The sequence below is a fragment of the Bos grunniens genome, chromosome 4, assembly GCF_055505025.1.
Source record: "Bos grunniens cultivar Pamir isolate PY7600 chromosome 4, Bosgru_T2T1.0, whole genome shotgun sequence".
Taxonomy (NCBI): domain Eukaryota; kingdom Metazoa; phylum Chordata; class Mammalia; order Artiodactyla; family Bovidae; genus Bos; species Bos grunniens.
This window is the reverse complement of record NC_141168.1, coordinates 71,515,909-71,541,882: the sequence shown is the minus strand read 5'-3', so window position 1 is coordinate 71,541,882 and position 25,974 is coordinate 71,515,909. Positions and strand designations below refer to the sequence as shown.

Sequence of the window (25,974 nt, the reverse complement as noted above, 5' to 3'; positions counted from 1 at the left end):
AAAACTATAATTCAAAACATATGTGCGGCTCTGTGTGCAGCACTGTTCACAATAGCTAAGACATGGAAGCAACCTAAATGTGCATCAACAGATGAATGGCTAAAGAAGATGTGGTATTAATACATATATACAATGGAATACTATGCAGCCATAAAAAGAATGAGATAATGCTGTTTGCAGCAACATAGATGGACTTAGAGATTATCCTACTAATTGAAGTAAGTCCTAGAAAGAGAAGTACTATATGATATCACTTGTGCAGAATCTAAAATATGACACAAATGAAACTATCTACAAAACAGAACGGATTTATAGACATAGAGAACAGACTTGTGGTTGCCAAGGGAATGAGGGGTGGGGAAGAAATGGGTTTGGAGTTGGGATTAGCATATGCAAACTAGTATGTATAGAATGGATAAACAATAAGGGCTTACTGTATAGCACAGGGAACTATATTCGATATTCTGTTATATATATATACATATAAACTGAATCACTTTGTTGTACAGCAGAAATTAACACAACATCGTAAATCAACTATACTTCAATTAAAAATATTTGGAACAAATACAGATAGCTCATACAACTCAATATCAAAAAAACAAACAACCCAATCAAAAAAAATGAGCAGAAGACCTGAACAGGCATTTTTCTAAAGAAAACATATAGATGGCTAACAGGCACATGAAAAGATGCTCAACAATGCTAATTGTTAGAGAGATGCAAATCAAAACAACAATCAGATATCATTTTATACCTGTCAGAATTTCTATCATTATAAAGTCTACAGTTAAAAATGTTGGTATGGATGTAGAGAAAAAGGGCACCCTGGTACATTGTTGGTGGGAATGTAAATTGGTACCACCACTGTGGAAAACAATTTGGAGGTTTCTCAAAAAACTGAAAATAGAAGTACCACTGGATCCAACAATTACACTCCTCAGTATATATCTGGAAAAAAACAAAAACACTAATTTAAAAAGATCTGTGTGTCCCAAAGATCACCACAACTATCTATTTTCAAAATTACCATTGCCACAAACAGAAACTCTACCCATTAAACAATTACTCTGAAGGTCTTTTTGAATCCAGAAGGATTACTTCCAACTTGTGTCATAGAGCTGGTAACACCTGGAAACCTATGTCCTCTTAGCAGTGGAGGATCAATGGGGAAAAAACTGTCCTCGGGAGAGCAGAGCTGGAAAATGACTCATATCCCTGAGAACTAGAGGAACTTGCAGGGCACGAATCTGTGTCTGTCGATGTACAAGTGGTGTATAGGAATAGTAGTGGTTAGACTGAGTTCTCTAGGAGCAGAGCCTGAGATAAGGATTCTAGCGCAAGTGACTTATTAAGGCAGTACACTGGAAAATTCATCAAGAACTGAGGGGAGCAGGATAGGGCAGGAGGAGAAGACAAAGGGATGGCTTCAGAATCTACTTAGCTTGGTTTCACAGGGGAATACCTCAAGAAGAGCACCAGATGGTTTTCTTGAGGCAAGAGCAGTGGGGGGCTGGCCCTTTTACCTCCAGATCAGTCCAGCTGTGGCTGCGGGCCACCCAAGGGAGGGGGTGAAACCTCCTAGGCCTTCTTCAGGTGAGACAGTTCCCATTGGCCAAAGCATGTTCTCCATTGAAGGGTACAGCTGTGAACTGTTAGCAGCCAGACTCACAGCAGCAGGAGAATGGGTTCCCTGGAAAAAGAGAGATGGCTGGGAAACAAGACCATCTATTAATACCACAACCAGTTATGGTGTCACCATTCCGTGTGCTACTGGAAAAGAAACTGACAGAGCAGGATCACATTCTGGAAATGAGAAAAAAAAAAAAAAGATTCAAAAGGAGGAGGTTCCAAAACTTAGCATTGGTTGATGTTGTAAGAATATCTTTTCCTAGAGACTAACTAAACATTATCTTTTTCTTTTGAAGATCATGTGATAGAAAAGCTGGAGAAATGTGGTTTCTTTAATGATAATAACATCAGGAAGGACATATTTTTTATGACTGTTCATGATGCTGTCCTCCATCTCCAGAACCAGGTGAAATCTCAAGAGGTTCAAGATTCCATTTTAGAAACGGTAAACATTGAAACTTTCTACATACGTAGCTTTCCTAAACTACCATGGTTTCTGTAAATGGCAGAAAATTCCACAAACCTAAATTTGAATCCCAGCCCAGTGAAGTTTTTAAGCCACCTGCTTAACTTTTCAGAGCCTCAGTTTTCTCATCAGTAAAATGGGAGTAAAACATTCCCCTTGCTGAGTACATATGAAGATTCAATGGGACAGTTTATAGGAAAGCACCCGGTAGAAACCAGTACATTATTAGTTCCACAATGTGGGGGTTTACTAATATAAGTAGGCAGTAGCTGTACTGACTTTTAAGAAAAAAGGCACCAAATCTTGGATCTTCTATGATTTGTATGTAAATGCAATTTAAATTCTCAGCAGTCTGTAAACTCTTATCAGTTTTTTTTTCCCCCTTTGGCCGCACCGTGTGACTGTGAGATCTTAGTTCCCTGACCAGGGATTGAACCTGTGCCCCCTGCATTGGAAGTGTGGAGTCCTAACTACTGGACTGCCAGGAAATTTCCTATCAATGTTTTTAAATAGGATTCATTAGGTCATAAGTGATCTTTGAAGAAAAAAAAATTGAAAACCACAAATCATCCTAGAGTTTATTCTCTGAAAAACAGGATAGACCCTGACTTCCTACTGGCCTCCTTATTTTATCATTTTTCCTGTAAAATACCCAGGAGAGTTGAGGATTCTGATGTGCGTCATTGGGCTGGGCCTACTGCTTAATACAAGAATGTCATCTCTCATGGACTGTCTCACAATGAATTTGGGAAACTAAAATGTCTATAAAAATGACAACAATAATAATCATTCTGATAACACAGTCCACTATATTTTAAATTGCTTCCTTTTTTTCTAAAAGTAGGATAAGTAGATTCTTAGTGTAGATTGAAAGTTACTGTTTGAAGTGAAACTAATTTAGAAAACAATAGTACATTATTCAATTCACCTATTGTTAGTAGAAAGATTGTTCTACTTAATGGTGTTGGAGAAAATACTACTTGTAAATACCAAGATGTGGATCTTAAATAAATTTAAAAAAAAGGTGCTACACTCAAGATGCTCAGCTTTGAAAACCTGCAAACATTTTTTAATATGTCTAAGGACTTCCCAGGTGTCTAGAGGTTGGGAATCCACCTTCTAATGCAGGGGATATGGGTTTGATCCCTGGTCGAGGAACTAAGCTCCTGCACGCCACGAGGCATCTGAGCCCTTGTGCCGCAACTAGAGAGAAGCTGGCGAGCCACAATTAAGACCCAATGTAATCCCAGGGATGGTGGAGCCTGATGGGCTGCTGTCTATGGGGTCGCACAGAGTCAGACATGACTGAAGCGACTTAGCAGCAGCAGCAGCAGTACCCAAATAAATAAATGAAAAAAAATTTTAATATAACTGAAAATTGACTTATTGTTTTCCCCGTAGGTAACAACAACAAAGCAGGATAGTGTAAAGAGAATTGAGTTTTTTATTTGTGAGGTTAAAAGTAGCTAAAATGAAATGTTACTCTTATCTTAATGTACATTTAGAGTTGCTTTGGGAATATGCTTTATGGGTAAGACAAAGTCCAGATTGTTACTGGTTTCCTTTGTGTGTAGATTAAATTACACATTATGGCTAAAAAGCAGAATTTTCCTGAATAACCTACTTGGTCCATAGATATTGATTTCTATCTCCAATAAAATTAATTCCCATTCAATTCAACTTGAGATTGTTTATTGTTGTCAGTCAGGAGCCCTTCACTTCGAGTTCCCTGGATGCTCAATGCTTTACTAAGTGCTCTTAGCTTGGTTATTGAAAGAAAATGACCATTGACTGCAGAATCATTTAGGCCGACCGGATGACTTGCTAAGTGTACACTTCAGAGGTTGGGGAAGAGAATTGCAAAGGAGGTTAGACAATGAACTATATCAGTTCACACTTGAATGTGAAAAAAATGGTGGAGGGAGAATTCTAAGTGGGAAATATGAAAGATCAAGAAAGCTGAAAAGGATTTTGAAGTATGTAGATTTTAGATGAGAGGCACCAGCCAAGCTGCAAATCATTTTCAGTGAAGAACCAGGTAGGTTGATGCTATTAGGCTTCTAATAAATAGTCTCTGTGTTCTCTTTTGTCAAGATCACCCTCATCCAAGACTGTAAAGATCCTCTTGAATTAATGGAAGCAGAAATGATCGAAGAACAACTTGATGTCCAAGATGAGGTATGATCAGTATTTTTGTTCAAAGAAAAGAATTTGAATTAAACAGAATAATACTTGTAGTATTAAAAATATTTGATAAAAACTATCCAGGGAAAATAATTTTAAGAAAATACCAAGAGGGTAAAATGGAAAACAAGGATTCTCTATTGAAGACATTAAGTACCAGGGGATGGGGAGGTGCCTTTTGCTCCAAGCCTACAGATGTGATCAGCAACTGGAAGCAGCCAACACATTTGTCTTGATTTTATACTAAACTTATGCACACTTTCTCTTTCAGAGACCTAAGGCCAGTGGGATAGGAGAAAGGTGAATGGAGGGAATTTTTAAGCCAGGAGTTTCATAAGCCTCAGAAATAATGAGTTGGCCAAAAAGTTCGTTCGAGTTTGCCAGCTCTTAGGGACAAAACCAAAAGAACTTTTTAGCCAACTTAATTGTATGTGAAGAGTAGGAACCTCTTCCTCTGACTGATGATGGCTTTAGAAAGAGACAGATTCAAGTTGAAAGATGTTTCAAAATCAAGTAGCCCCACATCCTCAGCTCTGCAGAGATCCTTCCTACCCCATCTCTAAGGATGTTGTCTCAGCTTTTGTGTGAATGTTTCTAGACTTTGGCAACTAGTAGCTTTTCAAGGGGGTTTGCTACACAGCTGGAAGTCTCCAGGTGTCAGCTGTGCTTACAAACCAGATTCACCCTTTCTCTAAGAATCATCCAGTGGACTGAGATCATTCTGGTTGCCTTCTCTGAACAGTCCTTAAATATTTGAGAGTAGCTTTCATGTTTATAACAGACTCTACCCTGGATGAGACTCCTGTTTTCTTTACTGTTCCTCATGGCTAAGAAATTTGTTAGTTCTTCCCTGAACAAGAAGGGGATACAAAATCCCAGACAGAGTCAACTATGATGTCCCTTGGTCTCATCAAGATATTTACCTTACTGTGACTTAAGAATGGGTTTATTTTCATAACAGCTACATCAAATTTTTTGTCCTATTGAGCAGGGGTCCACTAAAGACTTGAGCATTTTCACATGAACCATGGTCTAGGTGGGCGCCTCATTTACAGTTATAGAATTGGTTTTGACCTTAATGCAGAACTATGTATTTTCTGCTAGATTACAGGCAGAGAAGATTTTTAGGGAAGAAATCACCAAGTAGAGTGAAAATCAGGGGTTCTGCATTTTAGCCCATCAGCTTAATGAGCCCAGGAATGTTATTATGAAGCTGTGAAGTCCTTCCAGCTTACTGTTTATGATTAAGGCTATAAGGACAAGTTAGTTGAATGAAAACTCATATATCACAATTGGAACTTAAGAAGTTGCCACACTATAGAAGTATTTTTGATGCCACATAAAAGCATCATTCAGGTAGGGCTCCTGTAGATAAGGAAACTGTAAAGCAGAGTGGTTTTAAGGGGCTGAACTTTAGACCAACAGACTTGAGTGCTGGCCCTGATTCTGCAACTAACCATCTGAGTAGCCTGCGACAATTTACTTATCCTGACCTCATTTTAGTTTCTTCATGTAAGATAGAAATAATAACGTTACAGAGTTTTGACTATTAATGGATACATGTAAAGGAATAAAACAGTCTTGTACATAGTAAGTGCTCAAGAAATAGTAATGATTGCTTTTAAACTACATCCAATTAGCATATGATGAGGTACAAAATTAAGTTTTTACCCTACTTTCATTGTGGTGCTATACACCTGAGTAAATGGAAGCAACCAACGCTACGAAGACATATTTGCAAAAAAGATTAGGTAGACTTAAGGAGAATTCTGTTGCATCAACACTGTTTCCCCCTTGCTTCCACAGGCTATTCGAAGACTTGCTTCCTGAAATTGAGCTCAGGAGGTCACTCTAAGCAAAGATTGCGTGGCAGAATTTTCCCACCATGTAATTCTATGCAAATATTTTCTGCATTGACTATTTTCTTTGAACTTGAAACACTCATTCTTTTTCCAGTAGACTTAAAAAAAAAATTCTTTTTTTAACCTCTTAACCACTGAAAGAGAAGCACAAAGATTGTTTCTAGGCTTTATTTATAAAATGAGTATTTTACTTCTAAAATGTGCAACATGGTCAAAGAGGGTTTAGCAGTTTGCAGTATCTGAGGGACCATGCTGCTACTCCTACAACAGATTTGCTAGGAGTGTGCATGTGGGTACATGTGGACTTCTGTGCAGCTGGGGTAAGGATCACCCAACAGTCTCTGTGGGCAGGTGAGTCAGGAACGATTATCCTGTAAATCTATTTCTGATTGACCTTGACACCTATGAGCTGCTCTGATCACAGTGTAATGTCACAGTAAGTAAAGGCCGAAATAGAATTATTAGTGTACTTATCAGTAAAGGTCTTTAGAAATCCCTTTTGGTAAATGCATCCAAAAAGTTTTAAAAATACAAATTTGGTTAATGAGGTATTACTATATGTGACCAGATATGTAACTAGAATAAAGGAAATGTTCATTTAAAAGCTATAGAATTGACTCAGAGAAGTGACGTGATAAGATTATTGTGGTTTATTGATATCATTTTTTGATATAAAAAGCAAAGCTCACAAATAAGATCCAGTAAAAATATATGATACACTATCTTTAGTTGAAAAATGCAGTTTTAATTTACCCTAGTTTATAGAAATGAGCATTGTGTACAGTATATTTAAGTATGGTCTATTTAAAATCTAACAGAAAAATTGTGTTATTTTGAACAAAAATCAAGTTTAATATGTTCATAAGACCATGGTGACTAAAACAAGTTTATATTTTTTGTTAAAATGTTAGCAAGTATGTGAAGTGATCTTTAACTAAATTCTAAACACCTTTCAAAAAATCTAAAAAGTGAACTGCTTATGTGTATGTTTATGAAGATAAAGCATTCTAAATGAGCTCAGTATCAAAAGAAAAAAGTTGGTTTGGAATATATACATTGAAAATATATGTTTTTAAAAATCCATATGTTAAGCCAAAACATTTTTACTTAACCTTTTCTGAGGGCCAAATATTTCTAGGCATTGTGTATAATATATTGGCTTTGGTCCTGTGGACTGGTTGCATGAATTTTACACTGGACTGAATGAAGTTGTACTTCATTTCTAGAGAAAAATACTCAGGTTTTCAATTGAGATAATGTCTTAACTTGACTGAGAATGGTATTGTATCTCTGGCACAGATGTGTGGAGTTCCTAAAGGCGTTTGGCTATCCAAAGGCAGCGTATCTTATCTCTGGTTTTCTTCTTAAATATAATCAGAAATAAGGTCTGTATCTACTTCCGAAGAAATGTCATTAGTGATCAGATCAAATTGGCTAACTAAAAAGCATCTTCTCTTCCTTCTACCCCCACTACATGTTAGAATTTCAGTGAATTATAGTGGCCTGTGATGCTACAATAGTCTTTGATGCTCATGAGTTTTCTGTCTTTAATTGATAGGGAACAGATTTCTCACCTAGTTGAGGTGAGAAACATAACCAGGATTGTAATGTTATCTCATTTTTACAGTAATACTTTTCTATAATGGCAACAAGTCATAGCTCTAAAGACTGAATGTAATAGTCTTGCAGAAAATGGATGAATACCTCTGTTCAATAGAGGAAATATGCACTGCTCTCTGTTTTTTCTTTTTTTTTTTAAGTCAAAGGAAATACCAAAGTTATATTTTAAAGGCTAGAGTTTTTTAAGATCTTGGGTCCATTTGTGGCTATATAAGACCACAGTCTATTTGACTTGTTTCCCAAGCACACTCTAGTAATTTTGTCTCTTTATGCATCTTGTGAATAGTAAACATAATTTTAATTCTATATTTTCAGTAGAAATTTTACTTGAAAGCTTTTGTTATGTTTTTAACCTATAGGATAAGATTCTACTATTGTATATGAATTTCAACAACAAGTGAAAAAGTCAAATCATGTACATATGGAAATATTTGCACATATTTTTTATTAAAAATAATGTTACCTTTTAAACTACTCTGATGTGTCCCTTCTGAACGAAACTATTAAATATAATAAAAAACGCTAAATTTTAAGTGTGCCAGTACTTTTTTTTTTAATTGTGATATAGTTGACTTACAATATTATATTAGTTTCGGGTATATCATAAACTGGTTCAAAATTTTTATAGAATATACTCCATTTAAAATTATAAAATATTGGCTATATTTCCTGTGCTGTGCAATATACCTTTGAAGCTTATATATTTTATACACAGTAGTGTTTACCTCAGAAGTCCCCACTGCTATCTTGCCTACCTTGCTACTCTCCCCACTGGTAACCCCTAATTTTTTGTCTTTATCTGTGAGTCTGCTTCTATTTCATTATATTCATTTGTTTGCTTTATTTTTTAGATTCCACATATAAGTGATAACATGCAGTTTTTGTCTTTGACTTTATTTCACTAAGCACAATGCCTAACAGGTCTATCCATGTTGCTCCAGTGGCATTTTTTCATTTTTTTTTAATATTCCATTATATATATATATCATGTCTTCTTTATCTATTCTTGGACACTTAGGTTGCTTCTACATGTTGGTTATTACAGATAATGCTCCTGTGAACATTGAGGTGCACGTTCTTTTCGAATTAGCATTTTCATTTTCTTCAGATAAATACCCAGCAGTGGAATTTCTGGGTCATATAGTAGTTCTAATTTTAATTTTTGGAGGAGTCTCCATACTGCTTTCTACAGTGGCTGCACTTATCTACATTCCAACCAGCAGTGTAAAAATGTTCTCTTTTTCCCACATCCTCACCAACATTTGTTATTTGTGGTCTTTTTCATGATAGTCATTCTGACAAGTATGAGGTGATATCTCACTGTAGTTTTGATTTGCATTTCTCTGATGATATTAACGATGCTGAGCATCTTTCCATGTGTCTATTGATCATCTGTATGTTTTCATTAGACAAAATGTCTATTTGGGTCTTCTACACATTAAAAAAAAAATTTACCTTTTAGGCCCCAGTTTCTTTCCTTTCACTCTCTTTCTTCCTTCCTTTCCTCCTTTATTTCTGGCTGCAATGGGTCTTTATTGCTGTACAGGGGCTTTCTCTAGTTGCGGCGAGTGGGGCTACTCTTCAGCTGTGGTGCACAGACTTCTCACTGTGGTGACTTCTCTTGTTGCAGAGCACAGACTCTAAGGCATGTGGGCTTCAGTCATTGTGATGCGTGGGCTCAGTAGCTGTGGCCCACGGGCTTAGTTGCCCTATGGCATGTGGGATCTTCCTGGACCAGGGATCAAACCTATTTGCCCTGTAACTGCAGACAGATTCATAACCTCTGGACCATCAGAGAAGCACTTCTGCCCATTTTTTTTATTAGGTTGTTTGTTTTTTTGATATTGAGTTGTATGACCTGTTTATGTATTTTTAATAATAATCCAGTGGATCATATAATTTGCAAGTATATTTTGTCACTGGTTTCTTGTGCTGTGCAGTGGTTCAGTATTCTTATCAGTCATCATTTTGATGTATTCTTCATAGCTCTACTTCCGTTTGTTTTGGGTGTAATTTATTTTTGTAAAAGACTTATTGATGCAATAAACAATGTCACATAAATATCTCAGTTCAATCTTATAATTCTTACCCAAATATTTCCAGCTTGTTCTGTGCAATGATTTTCATTATTTTAAGCAAACTTTTCTTTCTGGTATGAATACACATCAAAATGATGCAAAGCCTAGTGTACTGCATGAATTTTCACAAAATAAGCACACCAGTGCAGCCAGCACCCAGATCAAGGAGCAGGAAATAGCCAGCTCCCCAGATGCCCTCTCATGCTCTCTCCCAGTAATTGCCTCAATAGATAATTACTGTCCTGACTTCTAACACTTGCTCTTTGAATTTAATATAAATGGAATCAAAATGGAAAGATTTCTATCAAAATCATAAGATTGTTTCCCTTTCTCTTTTGTGTCTGTCTTCTTGCACTCAATATTACAAATATAAGATTCATCCATGTTATTGTAGATAACAATCTTCATTAATTCTCATTGTTAAATGGTATTCGTCTGGGATTCCCTGATGGCTCAGATGGTAAAGAATCTGCCGGCAATGCAAGGGACCTGGGTTCCATCCCTGAGTTGGGAAGATCCCCTGGAGGAGGGCATGGCAACCCTCTCCAGTATTCTTGCCTGGAGAATCCCCGTGGACAGAGGAGCCTGGTGGGCTACAGTCCATGGGGTCGCAAAGAGTTGGGCATGACTGAGAGATTAAGCACAGTACAGCACATTCCACTGTATAAATTTACCACCACTTATTTATCTATTCTACTGTTTATGAATAGTTGGGTTGTTTCCAGTCTTAAGCTTTCATGAATAGTGCTGCTGAGAACATTGTTACATTTTTTTGGTAAACATATGCAGACTATTCTATGAAGTATTCACCTAGGAGCAGAGTTGCTGTGTCATATAGTTATGTTCAGGGCTTCTCTGGTGGCTCAGTGATAAAGAACCTGCCTGCCAGTGCAGGAGATGTGGGTTCGATCCCTGGGTTGGGAAGATCTCCTAGAGAAAGAAAGGGCAACCCACTCCAATGTTCTTGCCCGGGAAATCCCAGGGACAGAGGAGCCAGAAGGGCTGCAGTCCATGGGGTTGCAAAAGAGTTGGACACGACTCAGTGACTAAACCACAACCACAATACATCTGTTCTACTTCAGTAGACACTGCAATAGGTATCTACGGCAGACTATTTTCCAAAGTGATTGCATCGACTCACACTTTCATCATATATGAGAGTTTCAGTTGCTACATGTTTTTGTCTACACTTGGTTTGTGTGTCTTTTTCATCTGAGCTATTCTTGTGGTTGTGTATTAGGATCACACTGTGTTTTTAATTTGCATTTGTCTGATGACTAAAGAAATTGAGCACCTCAGATGTTTATTATCATTTAATACTCAAGGGAGTCATTGACCCAACTCATTTGTGTATTTTTCTTTTTGGACTAACAGCTTTTTCTTTTTTTCTTTTCTTTCTTTTTTTTTGGCTGCACTACATGGCACTTGGGATCTTGGTTCCCCGACTAGGGATCAACTTGTATCCCCTGCATTGAAAGCAAAGAGTCTTAACCACTGAACCACCAGGGAAGTCCTGGGCTTTCTGGCCTGTTCCTGTGGTCTACGCAACTCACCTGCCTGTCGGCCTGCTCTCCATACAGGTCTTCAGAAAAGCAGCTGGGGATTCACTAGTATTCTCACAGAGCTCCAAGAAGCTGAAGATCTATCTAGACTTTATACTAATTTTAAATATTCTAAGGTAGCCCACTTCATCCCTTTCTTCAGGAACATCTTTAGGCCTAGACACAGAGGAAATATTTTTGCACAAGATCCAACCCACTTCACTGTTTTAGACCAAGTGCTCCAGTATTCTGAATCCCTCCCCATTACGTTTAAAAAAAAAAAAAAAGCCTTTTATTTTGAAATGATTATAGATTTGCAGGAATTTGCAGACATGTACAGCAAGGTTCCTTTGCACCCTTCACCCAGTCTCTTCCAATGTTAACACCTTGTACAATTACATACAATACGGAACCCAGGAAATTGACATTGGTACAAACCATAGAGCTTATCACATGTCACTGTGTGTGTGCGTGTGTATAGCTCTATGCAATTTTATCCCAAGTATAACTTCATGTGGGGCTTTCCAGGTGGCGCTAGTGGTAGAGAACCTGCCTGTCAATGCAGGACCTGCAGGAGACGTGGGTTCGATCCCTATGTTGGGAAGATCCTCTGGAGGAGGGTATGGCAACCCACCCTAGTACACTTGCCTGGAGAATCCCAGGGACAGAGGAGCCTCATGGGCTAAAGTCCATGAGGTTGCAAAGAGTGGGACATGACTGAAGTGACTGAGCACACATGCACACGCATAGCTCCATGTACACACCATGGCAATCAAGATGCATAGCTGTATCATGAACACACAATTCCTTCTGAAGGGCCTTGAAAAAAAGCACAGCTACACCTCTCCACATCCAACTACTCCAGACTGAACAAGCACATTCTGAGTTGGAGGAGCACCTTTGATAATACACTTCCTGTGGCCAGGATACATCAATCACCAAATATTCCACTTTAGAATGTGCTTGAAGTTGTCTCCATTTTTACTTGTGACTATCCCAGGATGGAGGAGCTCTGGGCCATACAGGAGGAGCATGTGAAAATCACCCTTTGGATGTAAAAGAAGGATACAAGTCCTTGACCAACCAGTACTACAAGTTGGCAGAGGCCCTTCAATATGGAGAACAGGTATGGTTATTGTCCTACTCAGTTCAGGCTAGTATAAAAAATTACGATAGATGGAGTGGCTCAAACAACAAATGTTTATTTCTATTTCTCACAGTTCTGGAAGCTAGAAGTCTGATATCTTGTGCCAGCACGGTCAGTGAATGCCCTCTTCCTGGTTTATAGAGGACACTAGGGGTTGTCTCCTTGCTGTGTCCTCACATAGCTAGTTCCCTACTTGGAAGACACTAATTGCATCATGAGGGCTCCACTCTCCTGACCTAACTACCCCTCAAGGGTCCCACCTCCAAATACCATCACTCTGGGGCTACAGTTTCAACATCTGAATTTGGGAGAGGGACACATTCAGTTCATTGCAGCTCTCTTCAAGAGACCTGTGAACTCGGTGGCATTGCTACACACCTGAGGATGGGTCCTGATCTCTGTGTGTTGATCAGAGTAGTCAGCCCGACCCCTTCCAGGTGAATTCACTTCTGAGCTCAACAATTCATGGTGAATATAGCACTTCAGGATTCTTTAACCCACTCCTCCAAGCTTACACCATATACAAAAGGAGGCCTGGGCATCCTTTGATTCCCCGGCACAGAAGTATTCAGGTGAATAGGAGTGGTCTGGACCAGTAGAACAACTGGTGTGCCCATGCCCTTTCACCAGTAAGCTCCCAGTTAAGTGGGTAAAGGAAGGAAGTGGTGAGAAATAAGGCTGAGAGGTGGACTGGGGCCAGATTACGAGGGACCTCGTATGCCACATTAAGAAGCTTGGATTTTATCTATCCTCCACTCTGGTAAGAGATAAAAGCAAAATGGCTGGGTTACATTACCTAGCTAATCCAATCAGCTGACCTGGATACCTAGAAATAAATTCAGAAGGTGAAATTAGAGATGAATGAAGCTTTTGTTGTTGGTTTCCAACGACAGAGTAACAGATGAAGGATTAAGCTCAGGGATTTTTAAAGACAATTTCAGAATTCTATCATCTACAATGATATGAGGCATCACTTTTATGATTAGGAAGGTATGTGCTATATTAAAGCGTTTAAAGCAGAAGTGGATACTGATTTGAGATTGAGGAATCAACGTTTCTTCATAAACATGTTGCTGTTTCTATGCAGGAGTCCCTGTCTTTTCTGGTTTTACCTTTTTTTTTCCCTTAAAAAAAAAAAGAACTTTTGGTCCCTATAACAAAGAAGGAAGTGATTGCTTAATATTTATGTTTAAAGCAGTTGTTAAATGTCTGTGACAAAATACAAGGGTGCAAACGAGTACTCTGCGCTAGCTGTCACCTGCTCCGGAAAAAGCGAAGGCTTCCAAGCTGTGGGGATGAAGCCTGTTTATTATTCCCTCACCACCTCTTCTCTACACTGAGTGGTGGCCCAACCAGAGATACAGCCAGCCACTCAGTGAGAAGATGCTCAGGATGAAGATCTGGAGGAGAAACGGCATGCAGGCCTAATCTGCCTGCTTAAAGAGCTAAGGCTACTTTCATTTTAGTTTCATCTTCCTTTATTTTGTTCAGGGTAGTAGCTTTTCCATTAGCTCTTTATTCATCAAGTGCCTTTTCTGTGACATGTACGGAACTAGAAGCTGGGTAGACATTCAGTGGGCAACAAAATCGAGCCCATCTCTATCCTCCTGGGCTAAAGTCTAATGTGGGAGATGGTTGATAAACAGGCCAAGAGCCTGGTAAATAGAGACTGACAATTTTACTTGTGGTAGAGGCTTGAAGGCGACACACAAAGGGCCTTCTGTCATGGGGGATGACTGGCTTGGGAAGGGTGGGTGTGCTCTCCAGGAAGGTAATGCTTGAGGAACGAACTAGCAAGCACAGACCTGGGGGAAAACTGTTCATGCGGAGGGAACAGGTCAAGAAAAGCCCTGAGGCAGGATTAATCTCAGCTGAGAAGCGGTCATTTGGGACCGAAAGATTGGCAGGATGGAGGAAGGTCCTAGATACTCAAGAGTTTGTAAATGGAAGGCTTTCAGCTGGGAAAGGGATGGCCAGCTTGGTTTTCAGAAGGTTACTCTGGGTGAATTGTTTGTTTCCATGTGCAGAGAGTATCTCTCCAGGAATACACAGGATCTGGTCATCCTGGTTGCCTTCAGGAAGAGGAACTAGGGGTGACTGGGGGCAAGGGCAGGAGGAAGAAGCTTTGTAGACCCTTTGTTCACTTCTGATTTTGAAGGTATTATATATTCTAGACTAGACACGGGAATAGGAAGAAAGCTATTGCAGTTGTCTGGGACAAATCTGAGACAGACGTAAAAAAATCTGGTGATCAGACTGTAGGAGTGAGGAACAGGGAGGAATTAAGCTGATCTGTGTTTCTGGATTTAGGACTGAATGACAAAGTAGATGGTGATGATAACAAATTGGGGAGAGTTGAGGACGGACAGTTTGGGAGCACTGGCAGCTCCAGAATTTCTAGTTAAAAGAGGCTTAGGAGCGCCCAGCTAGTTGAAGTAGTGGCTAGAAGAGATTTGCCTTAAACAATGAATTTTCTTAACATTTTTTTTTAATCAGTCAAGGTATGTCATATTATACGTAGTAACCCCAAAATACAGACAGGTACACACACGAGAACTAAAAAAGCAAAACCTCAGTGACTTATATAACAAAGGGTCTGTTTTTTTTTTTTTCTTTTTTATTGTTTTCCTTCTTGCTCAAAGTTTGCTGCATGTTCAAATGACTCTCTGGGCAATTTTCTTCCACGTGATGGCTCAGCATTCCAAATTGCTTTAATCTTAGGTATCTTTATCTCAACAAATGATAACCTTAAAACAAAGAAGAGGGGGAAAACAAGGAGAATTGAACACCTAATCTTAAATATTTTCCACCCGGAAGCAGCACATGTAATTTTCAACCACATTTCAGTGGCTAACATAAGAGCTGGAGCTAAGCCTACCTTCAAGGAGGTAGATAAACATAATCCTTTTATATAAATAAATATGATGTCTAGGAAAAGAAGGAGAGCCAGAAGTGCTGGTGACTCTAGTAATGCTTACTATTGTATCTTACAGAAGCATAAAAACACTTCAAAGATCTGTATCAAAGAATGGGGGTAGAGGTCAGAGAAGAGGTGGAACTTGGGTCCTCAATGAGCACCAACAACCCTCTGCAGTGTGCTGTGTTTTGTGTATGGAGAAGAATCCCATCCACTCAAGAATCCCAATGTATTCTGCATACATTAAAAATACCTCTATCCAAGTGGAAATGTCAAATAAGCAGCTAAATCCGGTCAGAGGACAGGTCTGGGCTGGAGCTATAATTTGAGAGATTAAAATATATCTACCTACAGTTGGATATGAGAAGTCCACGAGAGTGGTGTAGGCATGAGAGTGTCTACATAAGGAAGATTTAGAGAGGATAACTGAGAGACAGTCATGGATAGAATCCTGCTGACAGTGAAAATTAAAGGGGGGTCTGGAAAGGAGACTAAAACCTTTACAAAGTATGCACATTTCTGCTCTTAGCAAAGCAAATGCTTCCACTTTCATGATGGAGCCCCATCCCTTCTGTAGCTCGATTCCTCTGTTTACTGAATCCATTCTGTTAGCTCTTAAACATGCTTCAGTGAGATCTCCCCTCTGATAAAACAAGGCCTCCTCTCTAGCCACTGTCATCACAAACCTCTAGGCAAATGGCTCTCCTTTCAGTCTCCCAACATTCCAAGTTCTGCGGTGCCTTTGCACTTACTGTTCCCTCTGCCTGGAGGCTTCCTCCCAGGGTCTTCTAAAGATTAACTCTGGCAACTTTTATGTTTCAGCTTAAATGGCATCTTCTCAAAGAGGCCTTCTTTGTCCATACTATGTAAAGCAGCTCTCCCTGTGCCATAGGTGCTTGTCTTAGTTTTTGGGCTGCTGTCACAAAAACTCCAAAAACTCAGTAACTTGTAAACAACACACATTCATTTCTCACAGTTCTGGAGACCGGAAAGTCAAAGATCATGGCTCCGGCAGAGTCAGTGTCTGGTGAGGGCTCACTTCCCGGCTCACAGAAGGTGCCTTTTCACTGTGTCATTACATGGGGGAAGGGGCAAAGGGATCTCTTTAAGGAGTGATTACTTCCTCCTAAAATATCATATTTTCAGCAATTTTAAGATGCTATGTTGATAGGAGAGTTGTTAAGAATATGATGAGGGACTTCTCTGGTGGTTCAGTGGCTTAAGACTCCATGGTCCTGATGCAGGGGTTGGGGGAAAGGAGGCTTCAGTTCCTGGGCAGGAAACTAGATCCTGCAATTAAGAGTTCACAGGCTGCAAGAAACATCCAGTGTGCCACAACTAATACCAGACACAGCCAAATACATAAATAAAAGGAATATTAAAAATAATATGATGAAAATAATATTTGAGCAAGTGGTCTGAAAGGCAGATTGCAACGCAAAGCAGAGAAGTGAGTCAAAGTGGGCACGTTTATCAGAGCTTGCTGTCCTATTCATCTAAATAGTGGGGCTCACTTGCCCAAGCCTGGGGCCTGATATCTCTGATGAATGTTCTCACCTGGCTGCACCCTTAAGACAGAGCCTTATCTAGCTATATATCATAGTGCTTAGAACAGTGTCAAATGTATAGCAGGTGCTAGGTAATTACTGGATAAATGCTAACAGCTGCAATCAAATATTGCAGCTGGCTTTCTTAGACCAGCGCCGAAAACCACCCAAAGATCTTGACATGAGGAATTTCACTGGTAACCTGCGTGGGGGCATTTGCAATTGGGTGTTGGCAAAATGGTCTGATTGCAGGGAGGGCATAGAAAGAGAGGAGAGGAAGGGGAGCCAGGGAGACTGCTCTTCCTAGAATTGTGGCTGCAAAGGGAAGAAAGGAGAGGATAGCGGTTACAAGATGCTAAATGAAAAGAGAATTATCTTTCAAATGGTCGAGATTTGATACACTGCATCAGAATCTCCTGGAGTCTGGCAATCAAAAACCAGAACACATTTTGACCTGTAACTGTTTTGGACAACTGCTTTAATAATTATTATGGATCAAATGCTTAGTTTTGGGGCCACAATATATGCACATTGCCTTATTACCACACTTCTTATTATTACACTTTTCTCTTTCCATAGGACTTCCAAACTTGATGGAAGACAGAATGTATGTGAGACTTTATTTACCTGTGACTAGTGCCATCTAGTGGAGAAGGCGATGGCACCCCACTCCAGTACTCTTGCCTGGAAAATCCCATGGATGGAGGAGCCTGGTGGGCTGCCGTCTATGGGGTCGCACAGAGTCAGACATGACCGAACGACTTCACTTTCACTTTTCACTTTCATGCATTGGAGAAGGAAATGGCAACCCACTCCAATGTTCTTGCCTGGAGAATCCCAGGGATGTTGGAGCCTGGTGGGCTGCCGTCTATGGGGTCGCACAGAGTCGGACACTACTGAAGCGACTTAGCAGCAGCAGCAGTAGCAGCAATGCCATCTAGTGGACATCATCTCTGAAACAGCTTTGAGTTCAGGATTTTTATCTACCTGGCAAAGGTGGTGATGAAGATCTGGATAACATTCACTACATGCTTATTATTTATTAGTTGGAAACAGCCAACACCATTTTACAGACTATGTAGACTGAGACTGCTCAGGAAATAAATTTCAGGGTCCATGTGTTAATACATTGGGAGGTGAGTGGATGGTGGTGGTGGATTTAGCACCTGGGAGATGACTGATAGGTTCCCAGGAAGCAGCTAAGCTACCCCTGGGGCAATACAAAGAGACTAAAGATATGTCCTGCACTGGACACTGGGCAGACAGCATTCATTCTGAATTCCTCTGGTGCTCTAAGCACGAACACAGGGGGCCAGGCCATCACTTTTATTGTCTTTCATTGCAAGAGATAAACAAACACAATAAATGGGATAGCTGAAGTAGGGCAAAGACTGGCACTTTCCCTCCCACCATATCCAATTAGAAAGCTCAGATTCCACCCTGACCATCTGGACTCTCTTTTTCCTGATGAAGGAAGAGTATATATCTCTCTAGACTCTTAGTGAGAAGTTCAGTAAACTTCTCAGCTCTGAAGTCTAAAGTCCAGAGTTTCACCTAAATATTATCTAAATAAAATATCATCTAAATACAAAAATGGTATTTGTAGATAGGATGAAATGTAGATAGGAATACATTCATTTCATAAATGAAAATGTAGATAGGATTCATCCTGAGGCAGAATTCCTCTCCAGCAGTAAAACCAAACAAGTGCTCCCAAAATATAGTTGTGGGACAGGCATAGGAGAGACACTTCCATTCTAAGAGGGAGAAATAGTTAAGAAGGAAGAATCAGTTCAGTTCAGTTGCTCAGTTGTGTCCAACTCTTTGTGACCCCATGAACCGCAGTACACCAGGCCTCCCTGTCCATCACCAACTCCTGGAGTTCACTCAGACTCACGTCCATCGAGTCGGTGATGCCATTCAGCCATCTCATCCTCTGTCGTCCCCTTCTCCTCCTGCTCTTAATCTTTCCCAGCATCAGGGTCTTTTCAAATGAGTCAGCTCTCCGCATCAGGTGGCCAAAGTATTGGAGTTTCAGCTTCAACATCAGTCCCTCCAATGAACACCCAGGACTGACCTCCTTTAGTTTGGACTGGTTGGATCTCCTTGCAGTCCAAGGGACTCTCAAGAGTCTTCTCCAACGCCACAGTTCAAAAGCATCAATTCTTTGGCGCTCAGCTTTCTTCACAGTCCAACTCTCACATCCATACATGACTGCTGGAAAACCCATAGCCTTGACTAGATGGACCTTTGTTGGCAAAGTAATGTCTCTGTTTTTGAATATGCTATCTAGGATGGTCATAGCTTTCCTTCCAAGGAGCAAGTATCTTTTAATTTCATGGCTGAAATCACCATCTGCAGTGATTTTGGAGCCCAGAAAAATACAGTCAGTCACTGTTTCCACTGTTTCCCCATCTATTTGCCATGAAGTGATGGGACTGGATGCCATGATCTTAGTTTTCTGAATGTTGAACTTTAAGCCAACTTTTTCACTCTCCTCTTTCACTTTCATCAAGAGGCTCTTTAGTTCTTCTTCACTTTCTGCAATAAGGGTGGTGTCACCTGCATATCTGAGGTTATTGATATTTCTCCCAGCAATCTTGATTCCAGCTGTGCTTCCTCCAGCCCAGTGTTTCTCCAGGAAGGATCAGTTCAGTTTAGTCACTCAGTCATGTCCGACTCTTTGCAACCCCATGAATTACAGCATGCCAGGCCTCCCTGTCCATCACCAACTCCCGGAGTTCACTGAAACTCACGCCCATTGAGTTGGTGATGACATCCAGCCATCTTATCCTCTGTCATCCCCTTCTCTTCCTGCCCCCAATCCCTCCCAGCATCAGAGTCTTTTCCAATGAGTCAACTCTTCACATGAGGTGGCCAAAGTACTGGAGTTTCAGCTTTAGCATCATTCATTCCAAAGAACACCCAGGACTCAAGCAGGTCCAAAACTCCACAAGGCAAATTCCATTTGTCCTGGGTCTTCGTTGTGACATGCAGAATTCTTAGTTTTAGCATGTGGGATCTAGTTCCCCTACCAGGTTCCATCCCTGGATTGAGAGCACAGAGTCTTAGCCACTGTGAACCTGGGTCCCCTGCATTGAGAGCCCCTAGTCTTAGCCATTGCATCACCAGGGAATTCCCTCCATTAGATCTTATGGCTGTTTGGTTTGATGCTCTTGCCCTCCAGCCCCACAGCTCAGTGGGACAGCCCTGCCCTCATGGCTCTCTGGGAGGGACCTTCTATGCAGCTCTGCCGAGCAGCAGTCCTGCCCTTTGAAACCAAGATGGAGGCGGCCTTGCTGCCTTCTTCAGCCTTGCCTTGGGTTCACTGGATCTGTGATGGGCGTGGCAGCCTTGAGAATCTGTGTAGTCACCTAAGGGGTCCATCTTGCTTCTTGAAGGATAGTTTCATGGTCCCACCCTTTGAAATCCAAGTCCAACAACCTTCCTTCATTCCATCCCATCTTCTCTATTCATTCACTTCAAACTGGCAGTCTCTGTCATATAATCCCATCTTTCTGCCTGCTTTCTGTTGAGATGGCCGACTCAGTCCCTGATTCTACCAGATGGTTGTTCAGCCATAGCCTTAGTGAACAAGCCTCTTCAGAACAAGCTTTTTCATTTTTTGCAATATGAACAGGCTGAAGATTTTCCAAATCTTCAAGTTCTGGCTCCTTTTTTTGCTTAACAATTCCTTCTTCAATTCAGTTCTTTCCTTTTGCATTTTACTATACGCAGTCAGGAAGAACCAAGCTGTCCCTTCAATAGTTTGCTTAGAAATCTCCTTAGCTAAACGACAGTTGCACCTTCCATGAAGCACTACAGTGCAGCCAGGTTCTTTACCATTTGATAATGAGGACTGCCTTTTCCTGTAAGCGTGTTTCTGCAATAACATTCTACATTTCTTCTTAATGTCTGTATGCCTAGTACACATCTCAAAACTCTGCCAGCCTCTTCCAATCACCCATTTTCACAACTTTAGGTATTTGTGACAGCAGCACCCCACTCACTGGTACCAAACTCAATCTTAGTCAGCTTGGGCCACCATAGCAGGATATCATAGATGGGGTGGCTTAAACAATAGAAAGTTATTTCTTCACAGTTCTGGAGCCTAGATCTCTAAGGTCTCTGAGGGTGCCAGCATGGTTGGATTCTGCTGAGAGATCTCTAGCTCACTGCCTTCTTGCAGTCTGCTTACATGGCCTTTCCTTGGGGTGTGCACATGAATAGAGAGAGAACAAATTCTCAGCTGTCTCTTCACTCATTTACTCAGTCATATCTAACTCTTTGCGGCCCCATGGACTGTAGCCTGCTAGGCTCCTCTTCCCATGGAATTTTCTAGGCAAGAATACTGGATTGAAGTGCCAACTCCTGTTCCAGAGGATCTTCCCAACCCAGGGACTGACATCTCTTGCATTGGTGAGTGGATTATTTCTGACAAGGGCACTAATCCCATTATCAGGGTCCCAACTTCATGACCTCATCTAATCCTAATTACTTTCCAAAGGCCCCATCACATTGGGGTTTAGGGCTTCAATATATGAATTTTGAGAAGATGGAAACAGTCCATAGTACCAGGTATTTAATTTCTTTTGTGTACATTTATTTTTATTGCAAATGAGTCTTTCCAGAGCGTTTCCAACTTTTTATTACCTAGTATTTCAAACACCAGAAAAACTGAAATACAGTAGTACACCACACCTAGATTCATTAATTGCCTCATCTGCCTTATCTTCATGACTTTATGCCTATTAGCTATATATTTTTATCTACATGACTTTATGCCTATTAGCTATATATTTTTATCTACATGGCTTTATGCCTATTAGCTATATATTTTTATCTACGTGACTTTATGCCGATTAGCCATATATTTTGTTTAAAGTATCTTGCTGACATGATATTCAACCTCCAACTATGACAGCATGCATCTTCTAATCAGAATACCATTATTGCTCTGAAGAAATTAATTCCCTTACGTCATCTTCCAGCCGATCCATATTAAAACTTCCCTAATATCTTTTATAGCTGTTTTCTAGAGTTTGGATCCAATGAAGCTGCAAGAATTGCATTTAGTTATTATAGTTCCTTAGTCTTATAAATCTAGAAAAGTCCTATCCCTTTTTTCCCCATGACACTGACTTTCTCAAGAGACTGAGGTGTGATAATGGCATTGTGACTTTATTACCTCTTAGGGATTTGTACAGAAATATTGACCAATAGGGGAAACGCTGTTACAAAAATACAGTGCATAATTAATAGACCTCAGATTTAAACTTCTTACCTGAGTGGAATCAGGTTTATCAACTGCAGTAGTTAACATACTGTGATATGGTGATAATACTAAAGAACACTGTATGTTCATAATTCTAGAACTCTGCCTAAATTTACCATAGTTTTCAACTTACGGTCATTAATGATTCAGCTCACCAAACTATATGGATGACAAATTTTTTAAAATTCCAACTAAAACTTTTCCAACAATACAAAGGGAGAAGGCAATGGCACCCCACTCCAGTACTCTTGCCTGGTGGCTGCAGTCCATGGGGTCGCTAAGAGTCGGACACGACTGAGCGACTTCACTTTCACTTTTCACTTTCACGCATTGGAGGAGGAAACGCAACCCACTCCAGTGTTCTTGCCTGGAGAATCCCAGGGACGGGGGAGCCTGGTGGGCTGCCGTCTATGGGGTCGCACAGAGTCAGACACGACTGAAGCGACTTAGCAGCAGCAGCAGCAATACAAAAAAAATATAAAGACAAAATTTTGGGAATCACTCAATGGCAGTCTATACAGAAATAATCATTAGTAACACAGCTGAACTGGAGAAGGAAATGGCAACCCACTCGTGTTCTTGCCTGGAGAATCCCAGGGATGGGGGAGCCTGGTGGGCTGTCGTCTCTGGGGTTGCACAGAGTCGGACACGACTGAAGAGACTTAGCAGCAGCAGCAGCAGCAACACAGCTAAACAGCTTGCTCAGCTCTCTCCACACCTAGCAGATCAGTAGCAATACTTTCATAAAGACAACACAATAGCCTATATTCAATGCAAGGCCTGTGTGTCCATTTCTTGCCCTGCCTTTGCTCCATCAGTACAGCATTTCCCCTGGCTCCTGCGCCAACTGACATACAGCTAGGACCAATTAATGGTGAAAAAGCTGGCTTAAAAACCAATATTAAAAAAACTAAGAACATGGCATCCATTCCCACCACTTTATGGCAAACAGATGGGGAAAAATGGAAACAGTGATGGATTTTATTTTCTTGGGCTCCAAAATCACTGCAGACAGTGACTGCAGCCATGAAATTAAAAGACACTTGCTCCTTGGAAGAAAACTATGACAAACACAGACAAGCATATTAAAAAGCAGAGACATCACTTTGCTGACAAAGGTCCGTATAATCAAAGCTTTGGTTTTTCCAGTAGTCCTGTACAGATGTGAGAGCTGGACCATAAACAAGGCAGAGTGCCAAAGAATTGATGCTTTCAAACTGTGGTGCTGGAGAGGCCTCTTTAGAGTCCCTTGAACAGCAAGGAGATCAAACCAGTCAATCCTAAAGGAAACTAACCCTGAATATTCATTGGAAGGACTGATACTGAAGCTGAAGCTCCAATACTTTGGCCACCTGATGTGAAGAGCTGACTCACTGGAAAAAGACCCCAATGCTGGGAAAGACTGAGGGCAGAAGGGGACGACAGAGGATGAGATGGCTGGATGGCATCATTGACTCAAAGGACATGAGTTTGAGCAAACTCTGGGAGATACTGAAGGACAGGGAAGCCTGGCGTGCTGCAGTCCACAGGGTTGCAAAGAGTCAGACATGACTTAACAACTGAACAACAAAACGTGTATATGTTTAAACAAGCACACACCTACACAGTTTTTTTTTTTTTTTAATTTTTATTGGAGTATAGTTGCTTTACAATGTTGTATTAGTTTCTGCTGTACAGCAAAGTGAATCCGCTATATGAATATATATCTCCCCTCTTTTTTGGATTTCCTTCTCATTCAGGTCACCACAGAGCATAGAGTTCCCTGTGCCATACAGTGCTTTCTCATGAGTTATCTATCTTATACATAGTATCAATAGTATATATATGTCAGTCCCAATCTCCCAGTTCATTCCCCCTCCCCCAACCCCGGTGTTTATGTGTTTGTACTCTTCATCTACGTCTCTATTTTTGCTTTGCAAATAGGTTTAACTGTACCATTTTTCTAGATTCCACATATATGCATTACTATTTAATATATTTTTTTCTCACTCAAGAAAACCTCAGGCTCGCTGTACTGTTTGAATTTCATGTTGGCAGATATGGGTTGTTGTCTTCTGGCATTAAATGCTCTTTGCTCATTTTATTGAATGAATTGTGAAAATTGGTGTAATAAATTGTCACTAATTCTTTACAATTCTTGTGGTCATTGCCATCCTACTGCAGTTGTTTTTTTATTTCAAGGTTTTATCCAGTTTGCCATATCCATTTGTGGTCAAAAGTTTAAATTTTTTTTGACAGGGTCATATTATGTTTGATGGCATTCTTTAGTAAGTCAACAAATATTTTTGTGAGTGCCTTCTGCTAAATACTGTATATTATACAAGTATGAACTACTAATGCATGCTATCCTCTAGGGGCATACTTGGATAAAATATGTTTCAAAAATATGAATTAAGACAGTGCTATCTTAAATGTAGATCTGAAAGAGCAGTAATTACCAAGAGGAATGAAGGAAATGAACATTTATTGAGGGCCTGTTATTTAGCAAGCAATAAGAAGCCTTCACAGATGGATCTCCTATGATTTTTCAGACCAATTCTGCAAGGAATGTTATTGTCACCATTTTACTGACATAGAAACTGAGCTTGAGTAATCTTCCAATATCACACAGCAAGAGTTGAGATTGGAACCCCATTTTGCCTCATCCCAAAGCTCATGCTCTTTCTCTACTACATATATTACCTGTTGGAAGCATGAGTCAGAGAAAGCCCTGACGGGGAAAATGGCACATGAACAGAAGCCTTGATGGGTAGGTAGGTTTTTAAGGTGGGAGTAAGAACTGCAGATTCAGGCCTAGTATTTTTCTCAACTGAGCGACAGGTGGGTGTTAAATCTACTGTCAAAAAACTGTTTTCATGTACTAGTATGACACAGTTTGCTCAGAGTAGTGTAAAACCGCTAAACATTCTTTTAGATGTGAGCTGAACATAGATGTGGAGAGAAAAACACAAGACATGAATCTTTTAGTAGAGGAGCGGTTGGGAGGAGCAGGCCTATAAGCTGAAAGGATATCCACTGCAAAACTGTCCTCAGAAGAGAAGGAAGGCTGCAGAGATTCTCTAGAACAAACATTCCTATCCAAATGGGTAAATACATCACCAGGCTTCAAAGGACAGAGTGGGGAAGTGCCTTCAATCAGTAATGTTCAGTCCTTGTAGTCTTGCTTCCTTCTTATTCCCCAAATCTGTCTCTTGCCGTTTCTGATAGTTTTTGGAAAGCTGGGGGCCATACTTAATAAGGCTCAGCTGTGGTAACATGTTTGGGCCATTTTAGCAGCTGGTAGGGAGAGGAGAAAGCTGGGACCGGGAGAGGCTGGAGTTCGTTAAGTCTGCTAATGATGCTTGAAGGCCAATCACTCACTTTACTCCAATAAACAAAAGTCAAAGAGCCTTGGCTAAACATCAGGCTTGCTTGGTGTGTGCATCCGTATGCTAAGAGGTCTAAAACTGCCCTACTGACCTTATTGTCAAAACCTATCTCCAATCCATATGTATAGGCAATAATGAAATGCAGCTAACATTTAACACTCATTTAATAATGGGGCAGGTGCTATATTGTTGTCTCACTTAATCACCTCATGAAGCAATGAATATAGTAACTACTCTGGTAATAAAAACTATCATTTTATGAGGGTTTACTGGGTGCCAGTCGGTACTAAATGCTTTAGATAGAAAATAATATTTAATTCTCAAAGTAGCCCTACAG

The 25,974-nt window shown here is 40.3% G+C and overlaps 1 protein-coding gene and 1 long non-coding RNA gene across 7 annotated transcripts in view; one reads left to right on the top strand and one right to left on the bottom strand.

Moving 5' to 3' along the window:
- The window catches only part of SLC26A4 (solute carrier family 26 member 4), a 68,165-nt gene extending 56,740 nt beyond the window's left edge, over nucleotides 1–11,425 (top strand). For 4 of the 6 annotated variants that reach the window (XM_086396834.1, XM_086396837.1, XM_086396836.1 and 1 more), the window contains 3 exons: nucleotides 1,929–2,077; nucleotides 4,193–4,276; nucleotides 11,292–11,425. In XM_086396834.1, the coding sequence (XP_086252960.1) occupies nucleotides 1,929–2,077; nucleotides 4,193–4,276; nucleotides 11,292–11,333 (275 nt within the window). In that variant the 3' untranslated portion in view covers nucleotides 11,334–11,425. Of the gene's footprint in view, nucleotides 1–1,928; nucleotides 2,078–4,192; nucleotides 4,277–6,088; nucleotides 8,298–11,291 lie in introns of those variants that run through there. The other 2 variants (XR_015162651.1, XM_086396835.1) reach the window with 2 other exon arrangements.
- Nucleotides 11,426–15,110: 3,685 nt separating this feature from the next.
- Nucleotides 15,111–17,016, bottom strand: LOC147374345 (uncharacterized). Its single transcript, XR_015162654.1, has 2 exons — nucleotides 16,200–17,016; nucleotides 15,111–15,277 (listed from the first exon to the last, which is right to left on the bottom strand). It is a non-coding gene; the product is annotated as an uncharacterized LOC147374345 (long non-coding RNA).
- Nucleotides 17,017–25,974: the final 8,958 nt, after the last annotated feature.